Raw genomic sequence first — 24,494 nt, forward strand, 5'->3', positions numbered from 1 at the left:
GTTATATAATCCAATATATGTATATCCAGTGCAACGAACCGAAGGAGAGGGAAAAAAAAATATATATATATATATCCGTTTCCCGATCGAAAATCGATACCGCCGCGTCATATCGCAATCCGCATGAGATTCTCACAAAAGCTGGCAACCTCGAGATCGCCTGTCATTCCACGTGGGAACTTCACGGTAACGCGGATTCGAGATCGCGCGAAATCCGAGAAAAAGTTCGCGGCGATGCAAAATCGAGATTCGCCCGTCGGTCGGGTCGGCGGCAAAACTCGTCGAGTGCTCGGCGCACAAAAGCGCGTAGATTGCGCGTTACATTTGTCCCCCTCCCCCCCCTCCCCGATCCCCCAGGAAGGGGTGGGAACTTGCGGATAAACTCGGTCACAAAAAACGCCGTGAACTTCGACGGGCAGATCGCGGCGGGATCGCAACCCTTTCCACGGGCACTGGCCTATTCGACTTTTCTAATTCAGTTTGTTTTTCGTCGCGGGATACGTCGCGAGCACCCTCTTCCCATCACTTCCTCCTCCTCCGTCGCACGTCGGAGGAGAAAAAAAATTACCCCCCGGACAGCTTACCCGCGAAAGTGGCCACCCTTTAAATCGAATCGATTCCGACTGGCAAACTGCGCGCGGAGGATGCGATTGAAGTTCGGAAGTACTTTTGGGGAAGGCAAACCGCTAAACGTTCTTCTGGTCTTACGACTTCCCCCGCAAGTTTGCGGGAGTGTCTCCGAGTGTGTTGACGATGTTATTCACTGCTCCCGCTGTGTAATCTATCGCTCCTATTATGACGCTGTCGGAATTATGACCGACGGTACCCAAAACAGATGAAGCTGGGAAGAGAAATCAAGTTTTAGGATAATAAGTAATGTTACTATTACGCAATGCCGGGTAAATATAAATATATCTACGCATGCATAATACTCTGAGGAAAAATGGTGCGATTATAACTCACTTTGGGGCCCACGATTAAGTAATTAAATTATATGGATGATCGTAACTGTAATTTTACGTTTTTATTTTAATTCACTCTGTGTAATCAAAAAATGTAATTATTTATTTTATCTTTTTCAAAGATTTTTAGGTTTTATACTCGTCAAATCTCTTAATTAATTCCGTCGATATTCAGTTACGTAAAAATAATTTTTACTTAAGTGGCATTAACCAAAATATTAAGTTGCTTAACTACAAAAAAGGATAACAATTTTTCTCAGAGTATCAATATTTATTTAGTTACGTATTAAAGTTTATATCCCGCGTTAATAATCTTTTTTGGCTTTAGATTTATCAAGCTTTCGCAAATTTGTCGTAAAAGTTTTCAATGTTAAATAATATAATTAAGTTTAAAAGGATAATATTGAATGTGATATTAAAATAATATTTAACTTTGTTAATTTCTTTTTGCTTTTCTGCTTTCAGAATACCACGTTGCTCTCCGTATGGGAGGACAATAGCGTAGTATCCAACATAATAGTGGAAAAGTCGCAGCCGATCGTACATAGGTACAGAATTCCAGTTCCTGGTGGCTTTAACGCCCAGGTGAGGCTCCTGATACCACCCGGTGCTGACTTGAGCGGTGTCACCAAGTATCCTATGCTGGTTTACGTGTAAGTTCTTTTCTGATAAAAATCTATATACATATATAGGCTAAATGTACGCGACTATACCGTTATTATTTACCACGTATTCTTATCGAATAATTCGAAGACAAATTGTTGAAACGTTTTGCACGAAAAATATCTTCGACGCTTAAATTCATGTAAATCCTAATTAATTAATTGATCGATATTTTATGGTTTAATATTTATTTTATATTTTTAATCCATTATTTAATCTTTGAAATTCTCTAACATAATAAACGCGAATTAAAATAAAACTTGAGGAATACACGCGGGAAGCATTACTTGATTTCACGAGTGCTAAAGAAAATTTACACTGGACACGTGTGAGCCCTGACGATTGATCGCGCGCTCAGTTATCAAGAGTACTTTCCAGCCATCATCCAAGTCCTCAAATTGCGTCGTTTTTCGGCGTCGCGTATATCTCGGCGCTCACTTAAAAGCATCCATATTTTCCGCGGCGCGACAAGAAATGTGACAACGCACTCCGCGGGCATCATCAATCGGTTCCGTCATAATGCACTCGCGCGAGATAAGCGTAATGGAGGAGTGGTGACGAACGTGCGGCAGCGGAGCGTGTAGTCTGCACCGTGACGTGAAAACGAAGCTCTCCTTTACGTGGCCTGAATTAGGACGGGATGTAAAACCGCACCGAAGCGATGAGTCATTCCGTATTCAGTTTCACGAACGAAAACTTCAGCAACCTCCCCGATAAAAGCGGAGCATTATCGATCGACCCGCGCCCGTATTTCTTCTAACGGCGGGGAAATAGCCGAAATAACAGAATCGTCAAAAAGAGAGCTCGGAAACCGAACGGTGTGATGCCACTTGCCTCTCCTCTCCGTTTCTTTTTTCGATCTTCTTCTTAAATAAGTTTCTTTAAGTTACAGTATATTCTTAAATATAAAATTGAAAGGTTTGCCCACAAAAACCAAACAAGTATGAAAAGTCAAAGTTTCAAGAAGAAATTTCTCATTTTTAAACTTTTGTACGGAGATACATTGGATTTAGTTTCTGAGGAAATTTTATGTTTATAGCTTTTAATAGTTTACATTTATCTTTTTTATAGCATTAATAATGACGAAGGGTGAAGACGGAAGTGTTATTTGGAATATTAAACAAGTATTTTTATTTACAAAATTTTACAAATTGTTCTTAATGAAAACATTCTTTGTATAAATGATATATTTTTTTGAACATAAGTACACAAAAAAAGATTTAAGCTTTAGGATTTTTTTATTTTAAAGAATTATTCAAAAAATGTCGAGATTTTTATTTGTTTCTTGTCGGAAATGTATTTATTATCTATTCTATTTGATTTTTGTCAATCAAAATTGTTCATAATGTGACGCTACTAATTTAGCGCTAAAGTTTGAATTTTGTAAAAATTACTTTTAAGATTTTATAGAAAACTCTTTAATTTGAAATACAGTTTTTATAGAATTATGTTGGGAAAATAGACGGTGATCTTGTTGCGAAGGGATAATTTTTCTTTCAAGTCATTAATCGTCATCATAATGGTCAAGATGAGCTTCTCATGTTTTCCACATTTAGAAGGTGCACGTGTACGCGACAATGACGTTGCCGGCGAGCATGGCGCTCGAGACCGATATAACTTTCCGGCGTAAATCCTAATAACACCTAATTTGTAGGCGGCCCTGGCCGAGCCCGAACTTTTGAAAGTACAAAGAGCTTACGATGGAAGTTGCCGCGATGTCCGTCCCTAAAGTGCAAGCTTCACGTTGCGCATTAGCGGTTAGAGGGAAGACAGTAACGTAAGCGTTATTTAGGAACTTTTCCTGCTTTCTCCTTAGAATTATCAAATTTTAATTCGATAGACATTCAAAAATATCCAGGATCGAAAAAGCGTGAAAAATATCATTTCGATGCAATGCGATCGTAATTTAATGATTTCGAATTTAGTACAATTTATTCAGATTTTATAAAAATTATTGAGTTTCTCAATATTTATTAAAATAATCAGATTTATTAAAATGTATTATGTATTAAAGTTGATTTATATTACACAGTTTTATATTAATTGTTATCTGTATATAAACCTTTGAGTTTTTGAGAACGCCATTATGCAACTTAATTATTCTTAAATTTCTATATTCGATATAGGACGCATTTTTAGCTTTATAACATTAAATTCGTCTATTAGAAAGTAACTATTTTTTTGTTTTATCTTTTCTTTGCGCAAAAGAAAATTGATAAGAAAATATTTGTGTCTTTAGAAAATTTTTCATATAAATTCACATTTTGCATATTGATTCAATGCTTATATCTCATTTATCCGTCACATTAGACGTAGACTTCTAAAATGCAAAATGTGGGATGGTAAAGTTAAACACGTAGAAGAACTATTGCAATTGTGCCACGGACGCGTCTCGTTCGTCCAACGATGGCGAGTAAAGAGAAGTTTGAGTTTCCGCCGTTCGCTTTATAGCAGAGTAATTGTACTGTCCTCGTGTTTGAAACGGTAGGTATATTGGATCGCGCCGAGTTTTCACATATCACGGGCATTCGGGCGATCGCTTGTTCTCTCTGGTTTTCAATGAAATTTCCTATACGCTCGGTCTAGAATGTCTAGATCATCGATCGCGCTCAGCGCCTGCGATTCGACACCATCGAAACCGATTGGGCCGTCGACCTCCCCGTGAATTTGTGTTGTTCTCTCGATGTTGTTAAATGAGTATTCCTTCTTGTGTCTCCCGTGATCAATCAGTACCGCTATGTGTTTCGTGTACCACGATCTTCAAACGTGATTTAAAAGCGTTTCGATGTGAAGACAAAAAAGAAGTAACAAAGGGAATGCAAAATAAATCCACGAAGTGACAACATCATCGAAGCTTTTGCTACGACGTATCGTGTGAAGTTTCTATCGTACTCTTTTAACGGTGCACGCAGAAAGATGTTAATTCTACTGCTAAGAAAAGAAATCGCTCAATTTTCCTTTTTTTTCTTTTATGTAACGGTTATTCCTACAGAGAAGATATTCTTTATTTTACTTAATAAAATAAAAAAAATATTTTCTGCCCGCACGTAACATTTTTATAATGAAGATAAATTTAATTGTTCACAGGCTTCTTTGTATATAAAATAAGAATTTTAAACATCAATAGAAGAGCTTGTAAGAGTCAAGTGCAGTTGATTAGCGAACTCTTCAATGTAAAGGTGTCTTTAATTTGAAATTGTAAATGGGTATTCATTGGTAACGAATGGAACATCGGTTCCGCTTTAACATAAAACTACAATGAGAAAAACTGATTATTTCATCTTCTTAGGAAAGCCAGAGCCTTCTTTCAAACTGCCAGTTTTTAAAGTTCTTATAATAGTAAATTGCGAGAAAAAGAAAATGATTTTTTCTTCTGTTTCCCTCCCTTTTTCAAATAAAAAGCATTATTGTTATAGAATATTGTTAAGACTTTAATTTAACAATATCAGTACTCTATTTTCATACATTTGTACAGTTAGGCTAGGTAAGCACACAATATCAATCTCCGTTGTAATGCAATAACATCGGCACGATGAGGATCGCTCGATACATCGCGTTTCTAGCCACCGTAACGCAATTGCAACTCGTAAATCCAACTCTTTATCCAATTCGCTTTATTATAAAGACGTGACGTACTCCCACGCGATTATGTCGCTCTCTGCGTCGGAAATAGCACGAGATTACACGTAGCACCATTTACATGCGTATTACATGAGATTACTGCAGATCAGCACAATGTCAACCATACTATGAATGTGAAGCGTGGTACAATAACAGTGACTAATTCCTAAACTATATTTGAGTTAATAACCATTCAGACAATTCATATCATTCTCCTTATATGTGTGTGTGTGAGTGTGGATTTAAAAAATAATCAAATAAAGATATGAATAAATATGTAGCTTTTCAACGAGGATATTGTGTGTGTCAGTTCTCTTTTTACGTAACTTCGAACTATTTGCTAATCTTAAATGTAGTTTAAAAATCAGTCTATTGAAAGACGCATTATATAACAAATATCAATTTAGCGTTATTCCTAAATATCTGCAATATTGCAATTAATTTTAAAAAATTTCGTAAAACTTTCAACTTATCTTGATTATCATGATAGAAAAATAAAGAGAAAAAAAATACAAGTATAAAGAGAAAACATGACGTGCATTAAAACCGATTAGCAAATTATCACGCATGTTTTAATAAACAAAAAAATTAATACAAGATATATTCTCTGTTCTTTCAGCGTTCTTATCTTTTCATTTGTTCCTTGCGTTTACGAGTTTCCCATATGAGCCCAGTGTTCGATGAAGCAGATCATCGGTTATCATTACGGTTTATTTTGCTTCGATCGCGCTATGCGTGTTTCACGACACTGCCGAGCGTCGTATCGCCGTTATTCCCGGGAACATTCGCGTTTATATCACGCCATCCACGGGATCGTTACTATCCGTCTCTATTTCCGCGTCAGCGTCGGCTGGGCTCCATCTTGAAAATGCCGTATCAGAAAAGCCATCTTCGTTCTCGAACTTCCATTTCCTAATTCTCGTCACCGTTTCGCTCCTTTCTTCGTACGTCCCCACGTCTTTGAACCTCTTCCACAGAAGTGGCGGCTAGACTTCTCGTAAACGACCGCCGGGAACGATAATGAGCTTGGAAGCCGAGAAAATTGCTCGCTAAACAATCGGAGAAAGCAGCCAGCTACATCTGCCAAATCTAATGACAAGATTAGGTTTTTTTTACGATGGAGAAAGAGCCAACGACCATATTGCAGGCGTCTAAATGGATTATTGATTTAATTATACCTCATGTTGAAATATACTAGAATAAAGTATCTTGTAAACTATTAAGTTTTCGGCAATTCTTTTTTAATACTTTTATATTCAGTATAATTAGAGGATTCATATCATGTAAAATAAAACATATAATTTTATTTTTAAAAATGACGATGATTTTTATATATTAACTATACAAAAGTAAGTTGTTTTTTTTAAACTAATTTTATCATTATTTCTTTCGGTGTATACAACTTTTAAAATTTTTGAAACGTTTTCCATATTCTTTCATATTGTATACACATATATACATATATATACACTCTTTATTTATAAATTAATTAATAAATAAGGTAATTACTCCTTTAACTATAAATTCTCTGGACTAATTTTTTTGTGTTATCACACAATTTTCAAAAAATTGAGCGCCATTATGAGGCTCACAAAATAACAAGAATTGCTATATTTTCTTTGCTCCAATTTATGCAATTGTAAAGTAATCAAGTTTGCGGCATGTGAAATGAACAGATACGTGTATATGTGAAACTGTGAATAGGCGTGAGCGATGAAAGATACCGGCAGTACCGCATTTCTGACGACCCGTGTCACGCAATCTGTCTGCTTTTCAGGTATGGCGGCCCGGATTCGTATCAGGTGACGGAGAAATTTAAAATCGATTGGGGCACGTATCTTGTGACAAACAAAAGTATCATATACGCCGCCATTGACGGTCGCGGCTCCGGACTAATGGGTAACGAAATGCTGTTCGCCGGATACCGGCGTCTCGGCACCGTCGAAATTGTCGATCAGATCAACGTTACCAGGTAGGTCTACATTTTGTTAGCTTTTGATTTTGAAAAAAAGTTATTACGAAGGCATTCCCTGTAATTTTTCTAGACATTTACTGACTAGTATTGCTGTATTCTCATTTGTCGCAACAATCCTACATAGAAAATGAATAACAGCGAATTTTTATTCGGTGCTAAAGTAGTTTTTCTGATAAAAAATGTGTAATTTGCGCAGATACTCAATACTGTACAATAAATAGATTATTATTAGTTAAAATATTGAATAGTTCATTTATTGTGTCCTGTTGATATTCAGTAAATGGATTCGGATCTTTTGTGTGCGGTAACTGCAAAGCTGTAAGTCTTGGTTGAAAGTACCTACATTACCTCTCAGCTAGTAAAGAGAAGTTAATATAAATCTGTGCGGTAACTGTAATAATTCGCTCGAAAATGCAAGCAAATTTTTGCCAAGGTGATCGGATGTTAAATTAGTAAAAGTCGCTAGGAAGCGAGATTTACCTCTAACGCGTAAAATCTTGAAAACTCGAAAGGCAGCATCCCCGTCCATTTTTCCCGAAGAGGAATCTAATTTACGGCAAGCGCGCCGTCATATTCCCGACGTTAAAGTAAGGCACACATATTACGTTTACGGCGTTTACGCCACGTTTACACGTGGAAGATGCATTATATCGTTAACCCGAGATTGCCTCTCGGACGGCAGTCGGCGGGATAGCTCTCGACGGTGACGTTAACGAACGAACGCGGGGCCACATCGCCAGGCGGAATCCTGAGACCCCGAGCGCGCCCCCGTCCGCCCGAAAGCGTGGCGAACAAAGTTTTGCTTTAGGACAAACCTAATTATAGGCGAGGCTTCAAAGTGACTTATCACCGCGCGATCGGAGTAATTCGCTAACCCGCAAGTTAACTAATCTAACTCCGGGCTCCCCCGGCGCGTCCGAGGACCGCGCTTAACGAAGTTCTTTTCACGGCACGGACACCGTGAGAGAAAGAGAGAGAGAGAGAGAGAGAGGGAGAAGAAGGACAGAGAGAGAGAGAGAAAGGGAGAAAAAGAGAGCGCACCGCCGCCGCGTTAACAAGAAGAAAATTGCTCGTACTTTTATCTGAATTTATCGGCTGACCCTCTCCACGCCCGCACCGTCGAGTGGCGGATACCACGAAGAAGAGCCGGGCTCTCCTCTCGTATTTCCACTTAGCTGCCACGAGTAATTTATCTCGATGGCGCGGAAAAGGGTGAGAGAAAGAAGGGTGGGGGGGAGGGAGCGGGACCCGGGGGCCGGGTAGCGAGAGAGTTCACCACTTACACACGACCGTCCATCTTTAAACCGAAACATCAAACTTCCGGCCGTGATGAATAATGCCCATTCGGCGCCGCGCGCCGGTGGCGGGCGAGGTCATATTTTATCGTTTAAACGACAAAACGCGCCAGCCGGCGACCGCGAAGCCGCAGGCTCGACGTAGCGCGTAGACCCGGCAGTTCCGCAATCTTCGCGCGGAATCTGCTGCGGCTGCGGGGTTCGGCAAATAGCAACGAGGGGCGTTATGGCGCGTGTAGAACGAACGCCGTATACGGGAGTGGATCACCGTCGCGAAACACGTACGATCTGAGCTTTAACCCCGTAAGACAGGATTTTCTCCTTTCGCCTCGCGAAAATTTTATCTCCGTCGTTTCCAGAGTTCCGTCCCCCCCTCCCCTTTGACGACTGGGATTTCTCTCTTCGAATAATAATGCCCGGGAATAACAGCGCCAGAAATATCGCTACGGAATTGCTTTTCTGTTGCGCGGTTCCAAACATTTTAATAACTTCATTATTTCTTGCCCGACGAATTATTTTTCCTTATTGTTGCTGTTAACGTTACGTAAAGGAAGACAAAAGAGTTTGCGTTTGCCTATATTGAAAATATAAATTACAATGCAGATTACAATAAAGAAAAAAGAAATTGAGTTGTACACGCAGCTAACGTAATTTGTTATAAACATTTCGTGATTTCTTTTCTTCTTTTTTTGTGTAAGGAAATTGTGGAAACTTTACCTTTCAGGGTATCGATCCAGCGACCAAAGTATACATAGAAGAAAGTACGAGGCACACTTTCGTACACGTATTTTAAGTTCATCCGATACTTAAATATTGAATAGACCAAATGGCGTCACCGAGTAGTGTAGTTTGTACGATACCTTTATTACGATAAATATTTAAAGAATATTGCCCCATAAATGAAGGAAAAATTCGCTAAGGCATCATCATTTGGTGGCCGTCGATACTTACATTATCACCTTTATCAAATATCTTACGCGTCAGATGAAAAAAAGAACTGATAGCTACCAAACGTTGAGTGAAATAATGTCAAATAAATATTCAGTCAATATTAAAAAAAATAATTTTACTAATTAGTAAGAGCATTACATCAAACGATTTGTCATGTTATTTTTTTGGTAATCTACTTAGGAAATATTTAAGAAAGTAATTATTTTTATATTAACCAAATATTTAATTGCACTGAAGAAAAATATCTGGTGAGATTAACTAGAATTCTGGCTACACGATTATTTACTATACGGTTTAGCTGAATCTGAATTCTGGTGAGATTAATCGGAAATCTGATCACACGATTATTCACCAGAATTCTGATTAATTTCACCAGATACTTTTCTCAGGGTCGGTTGTTCCAACTTCTTGATAAACTTATCTATTAGGTAAGCATGTGTCTATCTTCATTTCTTTTCTTAACTAAATAAAGACAAACATATATTTACCTGATAGGTAAATGTACCAAGAAGTTGGAACAACCGACCCTTAGTGTGGCAATATCTCACTCGATACTTGGTAACCATTACCAAATTCTCTTCAATTCTTTTAAATTTCTCGATGCCCTTTATTTTCAAATGTTATGGAAATTTAGTGAACAATAATAGTAATCGTAGCGCGATGGAATCTTAGCGCGGGCTTCGAGGACTTTCACATAAAAGTAGAATAATCCTAAACTCTTTGAAAAAATTAACAGAAAAAAGTAATAATACAATTATTTGATTATAACTAAATAAAATAATAACTACTAATCACATTATATTATTCTAACATTTGGTTCCAATTATTTCACCAAAATTAGTTACTACTAACTGATTATTATTATCAGAACTCTTTTCAGCGTTCGGTCGCCGATGTCCGAATGGTATTCGCGAAGACGCGAAGCGCGAGTTTCCTCGGTGTTCTACGCCCCCGATGTTTTGCCGATCCAGCATCCGGCGCACGCGGGTATAAAAAGCGAGTCGCGAAGTTGGGAGCGGGCCAAACGATTGCGGAATCCGACTCCCTTCAGTTCACGATCGAAGTGCGTGGTCGTCCTTCGTGGCCGACCCTCGGTACGTCAACCCTTCGCACAACTCCCCCCCCCCTCCCTCGCGCGTTTTGTCTCCTTTTTGTCGGCCTTTGTTCTATCATCGAACCAGACCGATTAACCAGTTCATTGCTGGTTGCCCCACCCGCTGGCTCCACGACCGCTTAATTGGTGAATAACGAGTAACGTAAGCGGTGTTGAAACCGTGGAAATCTTGGGGACGCACCCCCCTCATAAGCGTAATGATCCTTTAAATGGGGGAGAACGACTAACAATCGTTTGCCCTTAAAGGGGAAAATCGTAGCCCCGCGCAGGCATCCGTGACTGATTTGAAGATTGAGTAGGATCAGGGTTAGGTAATTAAATACGTGTAAATAATACGTCGATCGAAACGGTAATGTGAATGTAGATAAGAGGGAGGGTAGGTTTTGAAGAGAAATCACTCTTAAGCGGAAATACACGCGATATTAATCCTCAAGACCGACTCATGAGTATTCTCATGTTCGACCAATTTCTATTCATGGAAATTTTCCAAAAAGAAATGTAGACGTCTGTTCTGTAAATTCAAAAGTTCATGAATTTTCAGAGGTTTTTTAAAATCATTTCATTGCAAATAGATAAAGAAGTAATCAAACTTGAGGTACCAATGATCGAGCCAGTAAAATATCCTTTTTTTATATCGTACTGCAAGCGTCAACAAATAATAGATATACTTCGGTTAATTTAGAAAAGAAAAAGATTTCGGAAAGTATTTAAAAACTCAAATGTATTATAATACTTCTTTCTGTGCTCCCGAAGGTAAAACCTAACTTGTCGTGCCGGAAATACCTGAGCATCATTTTATCCCGTAAAATGCGTGACGAGAAATTTTTCGCGACAGTATTCTCTTGCCACAAATGAAAAAAAAAAAATGGAAAGGATATCGTAGCTACTTCGTTGCTCCAAATTAATTAACATTTAAAGACCCGTCTCTTTGCCCTCTTTAGCATTTATTTTCAATCCCGTCGAGATTTTCCGAATGATTTAAGGACGTCCGACGTACACGCGATCGTAATTAAAACGCCAGGAAAATCCGACAACCCTTGAAACTCGCGCGGCGGATCGGCTCGAATCGGATCGTCGGCGTTTCTCGATCGGGGGCAACAAACAAGGCCAATGAGACAAAGGGCCACGAATGCCCGATAGAATTTCGTGGGACCGATATACGTATCCGCCGGTAGTATATACGTATAACGGGGCGAGCCGCAAAACGAAAGAGAGGAGCGTCTCTCTCACGGTTCGAGTTTCTTCTCTTTCCTCCCGGTTTAGTTTTTTCTTTTTTTTTTTGGTCTCTCTTTCTCCCGTTTCCTTCTTTTTTCTTGCGGAAAGAAATAGAATTCAACGTACCTCGCCGGTCGATTTACGAGGTAAATAAATTTCGCTCACCGAGAGAAAACGAACCGGGGGGGGGAAGGAAGAGAAACGAAATCTGCCGCGCGTCGCCGGACGAGGAGCCGGTTTACTATTTCTACGGGTGGTCGGCCGGCCGGTCGGTTGGCCGGCCGGCGTGGGCGCTGATCCCGCCGGGGCCATTATTATCGAGCGCACGAGAGATGCCAGAGACAATAGCCCGAAAAGATTGGAAGGAAAGAAATACGAATTCTCTCCCTCCCCCGTCTCTTCCTTTTTTTTTCTCCTCGACGGCGAGACGGGGCAACGCGCGCGGCGCTTCGCGCGCGGAATCCACTCCGGGGTTTCCGGAAATCATGGGGCGAGACGCGGCGCTCAATCTGGGAGACGTCTGAGAGATACACGGGTCGTCCCAGAGGTAACATTCGCATTCTTTGTTCGTGGATTCCTCGTCCAAATTGCAGTTGATCTTTCTCTAAGAGTACCGTGATGAAATATCACTTTTTCAAACCATCTTTGTCTCTCTCTCTCCCTCTCTTTCTCTCTCTCTCTCTCTCTCTCTCTCTCCTCTCTCTCTCTCTCTCTCTCTCTCTCTCTCTCTCTCTCTCTCTCTCTCTCTCTCTCTCTCTCTCTCTCTCTCTCTCTCTCTTCCGCTCTTCAGTTCGGTATCGAATCTGCTGTGTGGTAATTGGAAAGGTAATAATTAAAGCGCAACTCGTACGTTTATAAATAAATGTAAAATGAGCGTTTTGTCGTGGAATCTTTTTATACGCGTGACACATTGTTTTTACGAAATTTGATTTATCCTAAAATATTCTGGCCGGTGCCAATTTCAACAGTCTGAACAATTCATTTTAATGATTTTTAAGCAACGTTATTTTGTACTTTAAAACTTATTTATTATATTTTGTAAGCGATATTTCAAAAAGAGGTTTATATTTTTAAATTTGAGAGCGTTCTAATTGTTTGTCTATTATTCCTGAAAGAGCACGGTGTAAAAATAATTTAATAAAATTATTATTAAGACTGGGAGAATTAGATTCTCTGAAAAGTTTCGATAATTATAATTGCATAATTATTATAGAAAAATTGCAATTGCGTGAAACACGGAAAGCAATTTTATGCCACATGTTCTTTAATACGAAGCACATTGGTGGCACGTACAATCGCGCAGAGTGCACGCGAGATAATGGAAGATACGGAAAAAGGGAAGCAGAAATTACAAAGTATTCATCGATTCTTATCGCAAAGCGTACGACTATCCATGCGCTTCAGCGCGAGAGAAGGGTGATTGTCTTTTTACGAGCGGCATTCTCTGGCAAAAGAGGGTAATCTTGTAGGGCGTGCCTGCGCGATTCACCTAAATGGAGACAAAAGAATCTGTCATAGGCATCTTTTTTGATATTATTTTGAAAATTATACAGAGAGAATTTTCTCTTAAAAATTACTCCGAAAATTGTGGTAATTGCGAGACAACGTGAACCTCGAAGAATTTTACTATACTTTTGACAAAATTTACTTACATTTTAATAAAATTTGGTAAAATTTTAGTAAATTTTACTATACTTCTAACAAAATTTACTAAAACTTTGCCAGATTTTATTAAAATTTTAGTAAACTTTGTTAAAAGTATAAAATTCTTCGAGATTCACATCATTTCACAATTACCACATTTTCGAGGTAATTTTTAAAAGAAAATTCTCTCCGTGTAAATACTCATTTTCAAGATATGTATCTTCTTTTATATACGGTCTGCTCTTTTCTCTTTTTCTTTCTATGCTTTTACGTTAGCTTAAATAAAAATGATAAGATCAAGATGACTTCAAATCACTTTAAGAAAAATTATTATGATTTTACTCGATACATTTTTGACGATAATTTTGTGATAAGTGTTTGTTGTGGCAATGACTTTAAGGGTCCTGTTTCCTCACCTGGTTCCATCACTTGTATTGTGACGTCAAAAGAGAAAATGCACAATAAAAATTCTTACAATGTAAAATGGAATTTTTTTAAATAGAAATATACTTTAATAAAACAACTTCCACTCGATAAAACCTTATAAAGTAAATTGAAAACTTTCTTTTTATCTTGTTAAAACGTAAACTAACGATATGCCTGTAACTAAATTATGCGTAATTAAAAACAATATATATATATATATATATATATATATATATATATATATATATACCGTGTTCACAACTGTCAAAATAATAAATAGAAATATCCTCAGCAACACAAAGACTAAAATTGGATGTCTTTTAAATGTCTTTAAGACTATTTTTGCGACTTTTTTTCAAATATTTTTTAGGTTTTGTATTGTCTGAGATCAATATATAATTTAATTTCTCTCTGAAACAAAAGATAATTTTCGGTATGTCTAGCAAAATATTTTATTATATTTTTTTTTTGCTTCTGACATTACAATCCAAGATAGTAGTAGTAAGTGAACAAAAATTTTTAAGTAATTTTTTAACTAAAATAAATTAAACTTGAAAATTATTGTCATATCAAGAATTTATCACAAAATTATCGTCAAATTTATTGATTGAGATTATGATTTTTATTTCTGAAATGACTTTTACTTGATGTTATCTTGTTCTTATTGTGATTTTGTGTGCTATCTAGGATAGATATTTCTATGAAATGTTTAATCCATTTTGTGAGGAACTCTGTGGACGTCGTATTTTATAACGTCGTATTTTCAGTGATATTGATTCGAGCCTTTTCTCTGCTTCTTGCAGGCATTTGCAGGACAAATTGCCCTTCATTGACCGTACAAGAACGGCGATATGGGGTTGGAGTTATGGTGGATACGCGACCGGCATGACGCTCGCTATGGACTTAAAAGGTGTCTTCAAGTGCGGCATGTCCGTCGCGCCGGTTACGGATTGGGCCCTTTACGGTACGTAATCAATAGGTAATCGATCAAATTAATGACACAACGCGTAAAGTGTGTTTAATCGACAGTTATTTCAAAGAGAAGGAAAATTAGATTTAATACTGTAAACTGACATTATCTTGCGACAGGGCAAGAAGTTCTTGTAATTACAATAAATTACACAGCGTGTAATTTAATATAACAAAGTTAGTTTGCGTTTTAGCGGTAATAGTAAAAGTAGAAAAAAATTTAAAGATTTTTAACAAAAAATCAAAAATATATCCTATCTTATAATTAAAAATGCAAACGACAGAAAATCAATATCTTCGGTGAAAAAGGATAAAAGTAGAACTGGAAGAAGAAAAAACTTGTATTTTTAGTTGAAATTTTTAGAACTTTTTCCCATGATCATAATAATTAAAACATAATAAATAATAGTATATAATGTAATAAATTAAAAATTAAAACAATTGATTAAAATAAAAAACGCTGATTAGATCCAAGTTGTTAATGAAATAACGATATTTTGCAGGATTATTTTCGATTGAACAATTCGTTCTATACCGCGCGTTTTAATTATACTAAAATCATATAAAATTTAAATATTTATTTTAAAAGGTATTTATTTTTTAAAATTTATATATTTAAAATTTATTAATATATATATATATAAAGTTAAATATATAATAAGAGAAAAAGCAATTGATCGAAATTGGTATTTTTATTCTTTTTTTCCAATATTGCTGCATCGTTAGTATGCGTTAGTGCACGCGAAGCAATATTTTCCAGCTGGATATTCTCTACTATAAACGAACGTTGTTAAGAGAGTTTACTCGCGGAGAATGCGGCTTACTTTAAATGACTTATGTTAAGCTCATTTGCCCTCGGGATTCGTCTAAGAATTTTTTACGCACCGTCGTTTTAATGAAGAAAAGTACGCGCGCGCTCCATGGAAGGACGTGCCACTGCAGGTTTAATATTACTTTTTCAACTGCTTTAAATTCGTGTCAGCATTTACTTCCCTTTTGTTAGAAGGGAACGCGAGAAAAATACATGTGATTTACAGGATGACGTTAAAAAAGGCTCATGCAGCGTCACACTTGTGCAATTTCTGCATAAGATATTACGCGCCACATGACGGCGTAGACCATCCCCATCCTTTCTTCTTTTTTTTTGTGCGCTCCTTGTTGATACGTGTTAATTACTTAATCGCAGATTCGATTTATACCGAGCGGTTTATGGGTCTGCCTACCGTTACCGACAATCTGCAAGGATACGAGCAAGGCCAGCTGCTGAATAAGGTCGAAAACATCAAGAACAAGATGTACTACTTGATTCACGGTACTCTGGACGACAACGTGCACTATCAACAGTCGCTTATGCTCGCCAAGGTGTTGGAACAGAAGGACATCCTCTTTAGACAACAGGTACGTTTCATCGACAGAAGGTTGAATTAAAAATAATAAACCAGTATATGTATCGCGAAGTATAATCGGATATCTTTCGTTTCTGCAGACGTACACGGATGAGGACCACGGTATCGTCCAGTCGCGAGCGCATCTGTACCACTCGCTGGAGAACTTCCTGGACGAATGCTTTCAGACGTCATCATGATCGGAGCACGGGATAGTGATGACAATCTAGATGCTGTACACCACCTGCCTCACACTTGTAAATACTTCGTCACGTGTACATAGTTTATGTACGATATGTAATATGAGGGTTTAACGAGTGTACATAGCGATGTGAGATTGCCGAGGAGAGATGGAAGAGGACAGAGAGAAAGGGAGAGCGAAAGCGAAAGCGAGAATGAGTGTAAAAGGAGAGGATAAAGTAATTAATTAGGCAATTAGTATCATCGCGAAACTACGCAGGGCAGGTCTGTAAAAAAAAAACACATTTGATACGTTTTTTAAAATACCCGATCAAACGGTGTGTTGAAGGCCTAATAACGGCGCAAGCCCCGTTTGCCTCGCCGTTCAGACCTCATTAGAGTGTATCGTTGCAGATGTCGTACTTACATTCTCACAGGCACTGTTCCAGCATTATATTAGTATGCGAACCGTTATTCCTCGGTTGGTTGAATGAACCAATCGACTCGACGTCAAGCTCGAATAGCGGAAATATTTTTCATTTATAATTTAATTATACCTTTTATTTAATGAATCCGCAATATTTGATAATTGACGAAATCTTGTTCCTAAATTTTCACTATATTATCGATATTAAAATAATTTATCGGCAAAATTTATTATTAATTAATCGATATAAATTACTAATTTTTATGTAATTAGTAATCTCTATGTGGAACTTTTTTCTTAGAATTTTCCTAAGATTAAAAAATTATGTTTTTGTAGTAACGATGCATAAAAGATAACACAGCTCCAATAACTTTGACCTTGACATATGTTATACAGGTAAAGATACTGATCAATTTTTCTTTATAAACTAATCGACGATCTCGTATAATTTTTGAGATATACAACTCATATTTAAAAAGTCGGAAATTCCCGTGGAACAGAACAATTATTGGCACTTTGGATTGTAAGCGCCGGGGTAAGAGTGGGGGTGAATCTCGCTTCGCGTGAAAAGTCGAAAACTCATGTGGAAACGGTACAAATATAGACCAAACTGCTGTTCTATATTAGATTTTTTATTAATAACCTTTTAACGAACAATGATAATCGCGATTAAAATCTTTCGTAGACTACTCAGAACTATAATCTTGATAATTATATCAAGATAAAGTTATAAAAATGTTCACTAATTTAAATAAAAATAAATATTTTCAAACTTAATATAAATTTATCTCAAAAATTATACAAAATCAATTTATAAGGAAAAATTGCTAAGTACTTTCAACTTGTATTTTGTTTTTGTGAGTTTAATGTGTCACATTCGTTAATGGATACATGACACTTATCAACTGTATTTCAGTTACTCCTTTATTTATCTATGTTGTGATCCATAGCGTTTTTATTATATTATTTTTCCTGTTCTCACAATAAATTGGCAAATAATTTTAAGGGTGTTGAGTTCCAATTTTCTCATCCAACTTTCTTTCACTGTATATCATATGTCAAGGTTGCCGTTGGAGGTCTATTACCTTTTGTGCATATTGTGTTTTTGTTTGGATTAATTACATACATTATTAATAATTTAACCATCTGGAATATGTTCTGCATTTATATACATTAGATTTATTCAATATATTTTAGATTATTTTTTAGTTCAGTTGCACCTTTTTCTTGACGAAATATTAAGTTGACATATCAAGGTAATAATGTTCACATATATGAGTTCAGTTGTAAAATCTTGATAAATGAGATCTTTTAACATTTTAAAAATATAATTTATACGCTGTTGCATCCATGCGCGCGAGTGCACATACAAATATATATATGCATTTATTTTCAAAGTAAAGAAAAATATTCTCAAAACTTAATAATTTTTTATCTAGTTCAAAAATAAGAAAATATCTTTACATTAGAATTATAATTGGAGTTTTTACAATATATTTAACGTTTCAACATTTAAAAAATAAAATATTTGTGAAATAGTTTGTTACTCCATAAAATGGGGATGTTTGGAATTCTTAAATTTCTTTCAAATTGATAATAAATTAATTTTTAATTCACGAATAATGTTTTATCATACAAAATATGTATCGTCTTTCTGATGATAAAATTGAAAAACAAAAGTACACTGTTTGTACTGCAAACACTTTTTGACAATAATATTTCGACGATATTCTGAAATGTAACAATTATTATGACGTATTCAACACGTTTTTACATTTGTATTTGAATACTACATCTATCAAATAAAACAATTAGATTGTTTAACAATTTTACAAACCTTTTCAAAGATATTATTTATTTTACTGATATACATTTTCAACAACACACTCTTGTTATTACATCAATATTAATGTCCTAAAAATATAATAATTTTATTGTGATTTTATTACTAATCACGAAATAATATGTATTTGTTTTTCTGATTTTAAATTAATTAATTGTAGTTAATCATAGAATCGTAGAGAAAAGTAAAACATGTAATGTGACGTATTTTTTACTCAGATCTAACACATCTAAATTTAGTTAATCATTGTCTGGAAAATTATTCGGCTTTATTTAATATTTTCAATCTTACTGATATTACTAGCAAATCTTCGCGAATTTAATGTTTTGTGACATTTTAATTTTATTTTTTTCTTTAATGAAGGTATATTTGATAACATCAAAATTTTCGAATTGCCTCTTAAAGAAGGCATAAGTAAATCTTTTTAAAACAGTTCTTCAGTCAAAAGTTCGAATTCAGCTAATTGTAACTCAACTAAATAATTCATACTAATCTATAACTATCTAGTTTTATAGTGTGTATACCAATAAGTATTCTTGTTATTGAATGTATTTTAGTTAATTATTATAAAATGATCTAGAAATACAAATTATTACATTCCAATTAAAAAAATTAAATTGTACGTTCAATTATATCATAATATTAATAAAAATTTTAATTTAAACTATATTATTAAAATTTTTATATCTCAATTAAGAGTAGAAAACTAATTAACAACAATAATTTCTTATTGCCCTAAAACTAAAATGCAATTTAAAAAATTATCTGTCACAATACATTACGACATTAAAAATCTTAATAACAGATTCATATATTATTATAGTCAATATGTAAAATGAGCTAAATAATTTTGATTTCAATAAATTAATTTTCTGAACTCATATATGTTATCTTAAGGCTCTGGAATACTCTGCAAAAATTCTTATGTATAAAAAAACAAGTTAGTATTATTGTTATTCCATATTATTGTTTATCTCGATACGTGATATTAACGATTACTAGTAATTATATATCGTGCTAATCAAATGAATCTTGACGAAATGAGAATTTTGGATATGAATCAGTCTTGTCAATAACTTTGCAACATTCGCCGACGATGTAACCAATTTTAATATATAGAAAATTCAAAATTTTGCGTGCAGAAAAATGTGGAATTAAGCCAATCAATTTTTGAGATACATTTAGGGGTGTTTTTGTAATATTATATATTTTCACAACTGTTTTGATCACAACTGTTGTAACGTTCGTAATTTTTATGAAAGTGTGACAACGTAAGACACTGTGACCGATGAGAAATTATATAGGAAACAGTAACCAAATTATACTTTCAGAACCGATGATAATATACGCGAAAGCAATGTTTTGTAATGACCTGTAGGTAGGTAACACATTATTTTTTGTATCGCTACAAACTGTTGCACGTTTCGAGAGAGAGGCATTTTACTATGAAAATAATATGTACAAAGACATTTGAAAAGACATGAAAAGGATTTACATATAATAAAAGCGTTTAAGATAATATGCACAAGTTATTAAAACATATGTTTTTTATAAAACATATATATACTTTATGCTATGGAATATATATATATATATATATAATATTTGGAAGTATAAGTATCGCATTTGATAACTGCATTGTTATAAAAATATCTTAATATTATTTTAATATGTAAAACCTTTCGAACGACAGGTGCGTTAATAATAAGATTCTATCATTCGAGACTTTTAAAATTGATTTCATTGTAACACAAAAATAGTATTACTTATATTATGCAGATATTGTAAATACGTAAAGATGCTAATATCTCGTTTAAAAAATTACATACGGTATTAAGTCATTTTACTTTAAAAAACGTAAATTGAAAATATTTCGTAATTCTTTCTCTGCAGTAATTGTTTAATATAGTTTTTGTTAAAAAAAAATCAACTTTTTAAAAACTTGTATTAAATTTTTCAAATTTGAAGTAAAATTAATTCAAAAATTTCTTTAAAGACAGATAGTTAATAAAAACCTTTCGGTGCAATATATTTTAATAGTTTGACCAATTCATGTGTTCCTGTATTAAGAGCATCCGTTAAAAATTTCTTTTTTTATTTCTTTATTTGAGCTTATATTGTGGGTATACCAGAGTATTAAGAAAGTGCAATTACATCACTTTATATCACATTTATATGTCTATAGTTTACGTAACAAATGGCATAAAGTTCAACAATTAGTTTATAGATACTTTTTCCTTAATGTAAGATAGCATATCTACTTCTCATTATTGTTAGACCATGGGCAAATATTAGTGCCAATGTGTAAATGCATACCTAGGATAAGTAAGAGAGACTATCGACAAACTCTCTATTAAAGTTTTTTAATGCAAGGACCACTGTAACAATTTTGAGAGTGGATCAAGGTGAATTTATTAAAAATAACTGTTAACTTTTATCTCGACATGCGCATTGTACATACAAAATTACTTACACTTAATTAAGGTAATGGAGCATTGTTAGAAAGAAGATATTGTGACCCAGTAGAGTTATATGAAATTATGACAAGTGTACTCTCTTTCACCACTATTTGTTGAGTGTATTATAAATAAAGCTCTATGTTTTATTAAAGCAGTGTATTTATATTGAGATATAAATCTCAACAACTATCTTGTTATACACATCTGTATGTTTCCGATAGTGTTACCCAGATAACATCCATATTCAAAATCGTGATATAAATCTTATATTGATTTTTTACATGTTTGAACATCTGTATTGTCTGAGATAAAGCAACAGGAATAAGATAATTAATTAATCAGATACTTTCACTTCCATGCTGGAATAAGAGGAAAATATGAGATTCTGACTGATTTTCTTTTATGCATTATGCAAAAGTCTGGGCTCTTACCTTTACTTAACAAAGTTACTTCATAAGTAACAGATTAATATCGTACATTTTAATAAAAACACATGGAATATAAATTACATGTGGAAATATATTGCAAAACATTAGTTTTTTACTTCTTTAGTCGTGTTGTATGACACAAAAATATTTTAAAATAATTTTATATAAAAAAAATGGAAGAATCATATTGGTTCTATGTAACAATATTTCTTATAAAACAAGATGTACAATGTAAAATTTTAGATTAGGAATTCTCTGTTTCCTTGAATCTGCAAATAAAATGTATGTTATTAACAAATACTACTATAAGCAACATAAGTGAACTTTATATAAAGATATTACATAAATGCTAACAATATGTATGGATACGCACTTGCACTTGGTACATGTGTAGAATACAGTTTGTCCTTCATCGGCAGATCTCAATTGCAACGTTGCATAGGACATTTTGTTATTTTGACATTGAGGACATTGTCGTTCCACTACTGGCCCATCTGCATCGTCCTCACTATCCTCATCTTTTTTGTCAGATGCATCAGCATAAGTATACTTATTATTGAAGTGAATTGTGTGTAACATATTCATATCGCCAAAAACTGAAAAAAACAATATTAAGTAACATTAATGTAAATTCTTAATTACTGCTAAAGTCTGCACGAATGTTTCACAGAATTTCTGAAATTGTCGCAACAACCAATATATTAGATAACTGTTTTAACAATAATATAAAAAGATATACGAAGTATACCTTCGGAATCCCATTTTCTCTTGCACGTGTAACATGTAATTCCTCCCGTTTCTTTTACCAACGGTAAAATTGAGCCACAATCTGGACAGAAGCCAGGTGCAGTGATAAAACAACTGTCGCTGTTATTTGCCATCGTTTAACATGTATTTAAACACACGTAATTGAACCGAATATAATCATGTGCTTTTTCCTTTTTGAAAATATAACCTATAAAGTGTATTCTTGATGTTCTCTAATGGTAATAAACGTAGGGACTGTCTAAACTGGCTCTAACTCCCTAACCTGTTTAGGGAGGTAACACTGATAAGATGCAAGAAACGCGCGAAATTTAATACTGCGAGCAATACTAAAAGTTGTTTATTCGTACTTCTACTTTGTGAATACCTTGCAAACGTTTTTCTTGAAACAGTCTGTTTTCGGAATCCGTGATTACGATATCTCAAACTATTTGTTCAATTTAATTAAAATTTTTACAGCATTTTTTTTACCACTTAATCTTATCTTTTACGTAGGATTTTCTAATAAAAATGTCCAGATTTTTTATTAATAAGTAATAATTTTAGACAAAAATCTTTTATTTTTACTTTAAACAATTATCCTTCCTTTCTAAAAAAGGGCATGGCATCGATACTCGCATCTCTCGAAGTATTGTTGTCGCTTTTCCGCGATGCCGATTAAACGTGTGTGAAGTTAGCATCTCAAAGTTTAGCATCTAATAAAAATACTGCAGAATTACTTGCATCCAGCATAGTTCTACAGTTCTTGATAGGTATCAACAATAGTTCCGTTGAATTATTTATTTTAATTAAAATTTTATAAATGAGATGCTAACTTCCAAAATCACATAATAGCATCTCACCGTATTTCGAATATACGACCACAGAGAAGACTAAATCTAGAGTTCTATCGTTTAGAGACGTTCTATCAATAGTTCTGATGATTAAATTAATGAAAAAATAATTTTTTTTTACAAAACATACGTATATATGCGTGTACGTCTGCGCACGTGGATTTGGTGTAACTGGCATCTCAGATAGACAAAATTAATTAATTTAAAAATTTTAAAAGTATTTTTCAACAACTATCTAGATGGGAAACTTATATTTATAGGTCTAGACATGAAATACTGGTTGAATATTGATAGTTCTGTTTTTTTTAACGCAGTTCCCATACAGATACGGACGCGTACAATAGTTTTTAAAAAAGTTATGGTGTTATAATTAATAAAAACATTTTTTTAAAAATTATTTGGCCCGGAAAACTTGAATTTTGAAGGCTGGACGTAAAGTGCTATTCGAATATCGACAGATCTATTTATTTGAACGTAATTTTCATATAGTTCGGGACGCGTACAATATGTTCCTATAAAGTTCAGGTGATATAATTAATTAGAACATTTTTTAAACAATTATTTTGCCCGAAAAACTTGAATTTCTAAGGCTGCACGTCAAGTGCTAATCGAATATCGACAGATCTATTTATTTTAACGTAATTCTCATATAGTTCGGGACGCGTACAATATGTTTCTATAGAGTTCAGGTGTTATAATTAATTAAAACATTTTTTAAACAATTATTTTTCCCGAAAAACTTGAATTTCTAAGGCTACACGTCAAGTGCTAATCGAATATCGACAGATCTATTTATTTGAACGCAATTCTCATATAGTTCGGGAAGCGTACAATATGTTTCTATAGAGTTCAGGTGTTATAATTAATTAAAACATTTTTTAAACAATTATTTTTCCCGAAAAACTTGAATTTCTAAGGCTACACGTCAAGTGCTAATCGAATATCGACAGATCTATTTATTTTAACGTAATTCTCATATAGTTCGGGACGCGGACAATATGTTTCTATAAAGTTCAGGTGATATAATTAATTAGAACATTTTTTAAACAATTATTTTGCCCAAAAAACTGGAATTTCTAAGGTTACACGTCAAGTGCTAATCGAATATCGACAGATCTATTTATTTTAACGTAATTCTCATATAGTTCGGGACGCGTACAATATGTTCCTATAAAGTTCAGGTGATATAATTAATTAGAACATTTTTTAAACAATTATTTTGCCCGAAAAACTTGAATTTCTAAGGCTGCACGTCAAGTGCTAATCGAATATCGACAGATCTATTTATTTTAACGTAATTCTCATATAGTTCGGGACGCGTACAATATGTTTCTATAGA

The 24,494-nt window shown here is 34.6% G+C and overlaps 2 protein-coding genes across 15 annotated transcripts in view; one reads left to right on the forward strand and one right to left on the reverse strand.

The window, feature by feature from the left end:
- Nucleotides 1-21,280, forward strand: part of LOC105835192 (venom dipeptidyl peptidase 4) — a 401,395-nt gene extending 380,115 nt beyond the window's left edge. For 11 of the 12 annotated variants that reach the window (XM_036292835.1, XM_036292837.1, XM_028193725.2 and 8 more), the window contains 5 exons: nucleotides 1,428-1,615; nucleotides 7,024-7,218; nucleotides 14,670-14,830; nucleotides 16,022-16,233; nucleotides 16,322-21,280. In XM_036292835.1, the coding sequence (XP_036148728.1) occupies nucleotides 1,428-1,615; nucleotides 7,024-7,218; nucleotides 14,670-14,830; nucleotides 16,022-16,233; nucleotides 16,322-16,420 (855 nt within the window). In that variant the 3' untranslated portion in view covers nucleotides 16,421-21,280. Of the gene's footprint in view, nucleotides 1-1,427; nucleotides 1,616-7,023; nucleotides 7,219-7,291; nucleotides 7,460-14,669; nucleotides 14,831-16,021; nucleotides 16,234-16,321 lie in introns of those variants that run through there. The other variant, XM_036292846.1, reaches the window with a different exon arrangement.
- On the reverse strand, nucleotides 20,756-22,551 carry LOC105835191 (DNA-directed RNA polymerase I subunit RPA12). Of its 3 annotated transcripts, none has more exons than XR_003626626.2 (4): nucleotides 22,306-22,551; nucleotides 21,931-22,153; nucleotides 21,561-21,826; nucleotides 20,756-21,431 (listed from the first exon to the last, which is right to left on the reverse strand). XR_003626626.2 is itself a non-coding variant. In XM_012678232.3 (3 exons), exons 1-3 carry the CDS (start codon nucleotides 22,436-22,438, stop codon nucleotides 21,802-21,804), a joined length of 381 nt encoding a protein of 126 aa, XP_012533686.1. In that variant the 5' UTR covers nucleotides 22,439-22,551; the 3' UTR covers nucleotides 20,760-21,801. The 3 variants fall into 3 exon arrangements, 1 of the variants encoding a protein (XP_012533686.1); XR_003626625.2 differs by having other exon boundaries at nucleotides 20,756-21,488; XM_012678232.3 differs by having other exon boundaries at nucleotides 20,760-21,826.
- Nucleotides 22,552-24,494: the final 1,943 nt, after the last annotated feature.

Source organism: Monomorium pharaonis, chromosome 10 (assembly GCF_013373865.1).
Source record: "Monomorium pharaonis isolate MP-MQ-018 chromosome 10, ASM1337386v2, whole genome shotgun sequence".
In the NCBI taxonomy this organism is placed as follows: Eukaryota; Metazoa; Arthropoda; class Insecta; order Hymenoptera; family Formicidae; genus Monomorium; species Monomorium pharaonis.

Excerpts from the sequence above, each read along its gene's own strand:
- LOC105835191 (XM_012678232.3), bottom strand. The coding sequence starts at position 22,438 with ATGGCAAATAACAGCGACAGTTGTTTTATCACTGCACCTGGCTTCTGT. Across the intron at positions 22,154-22,305 it reads GAGAAAATGGGATTCCGAAG|TTTTTGGCGATATGAATATG; the intron begins GTATACTTCGTA and ends TGTTTTTTTCAG. Across the intron at positions 21,827-21,930 it reads TACACATGTACCAAGTGCAA|ATTCAAGGAAACAGAGAATT; the intron begins GTGCGTATCCAT and ends TTTTATTTGCAG.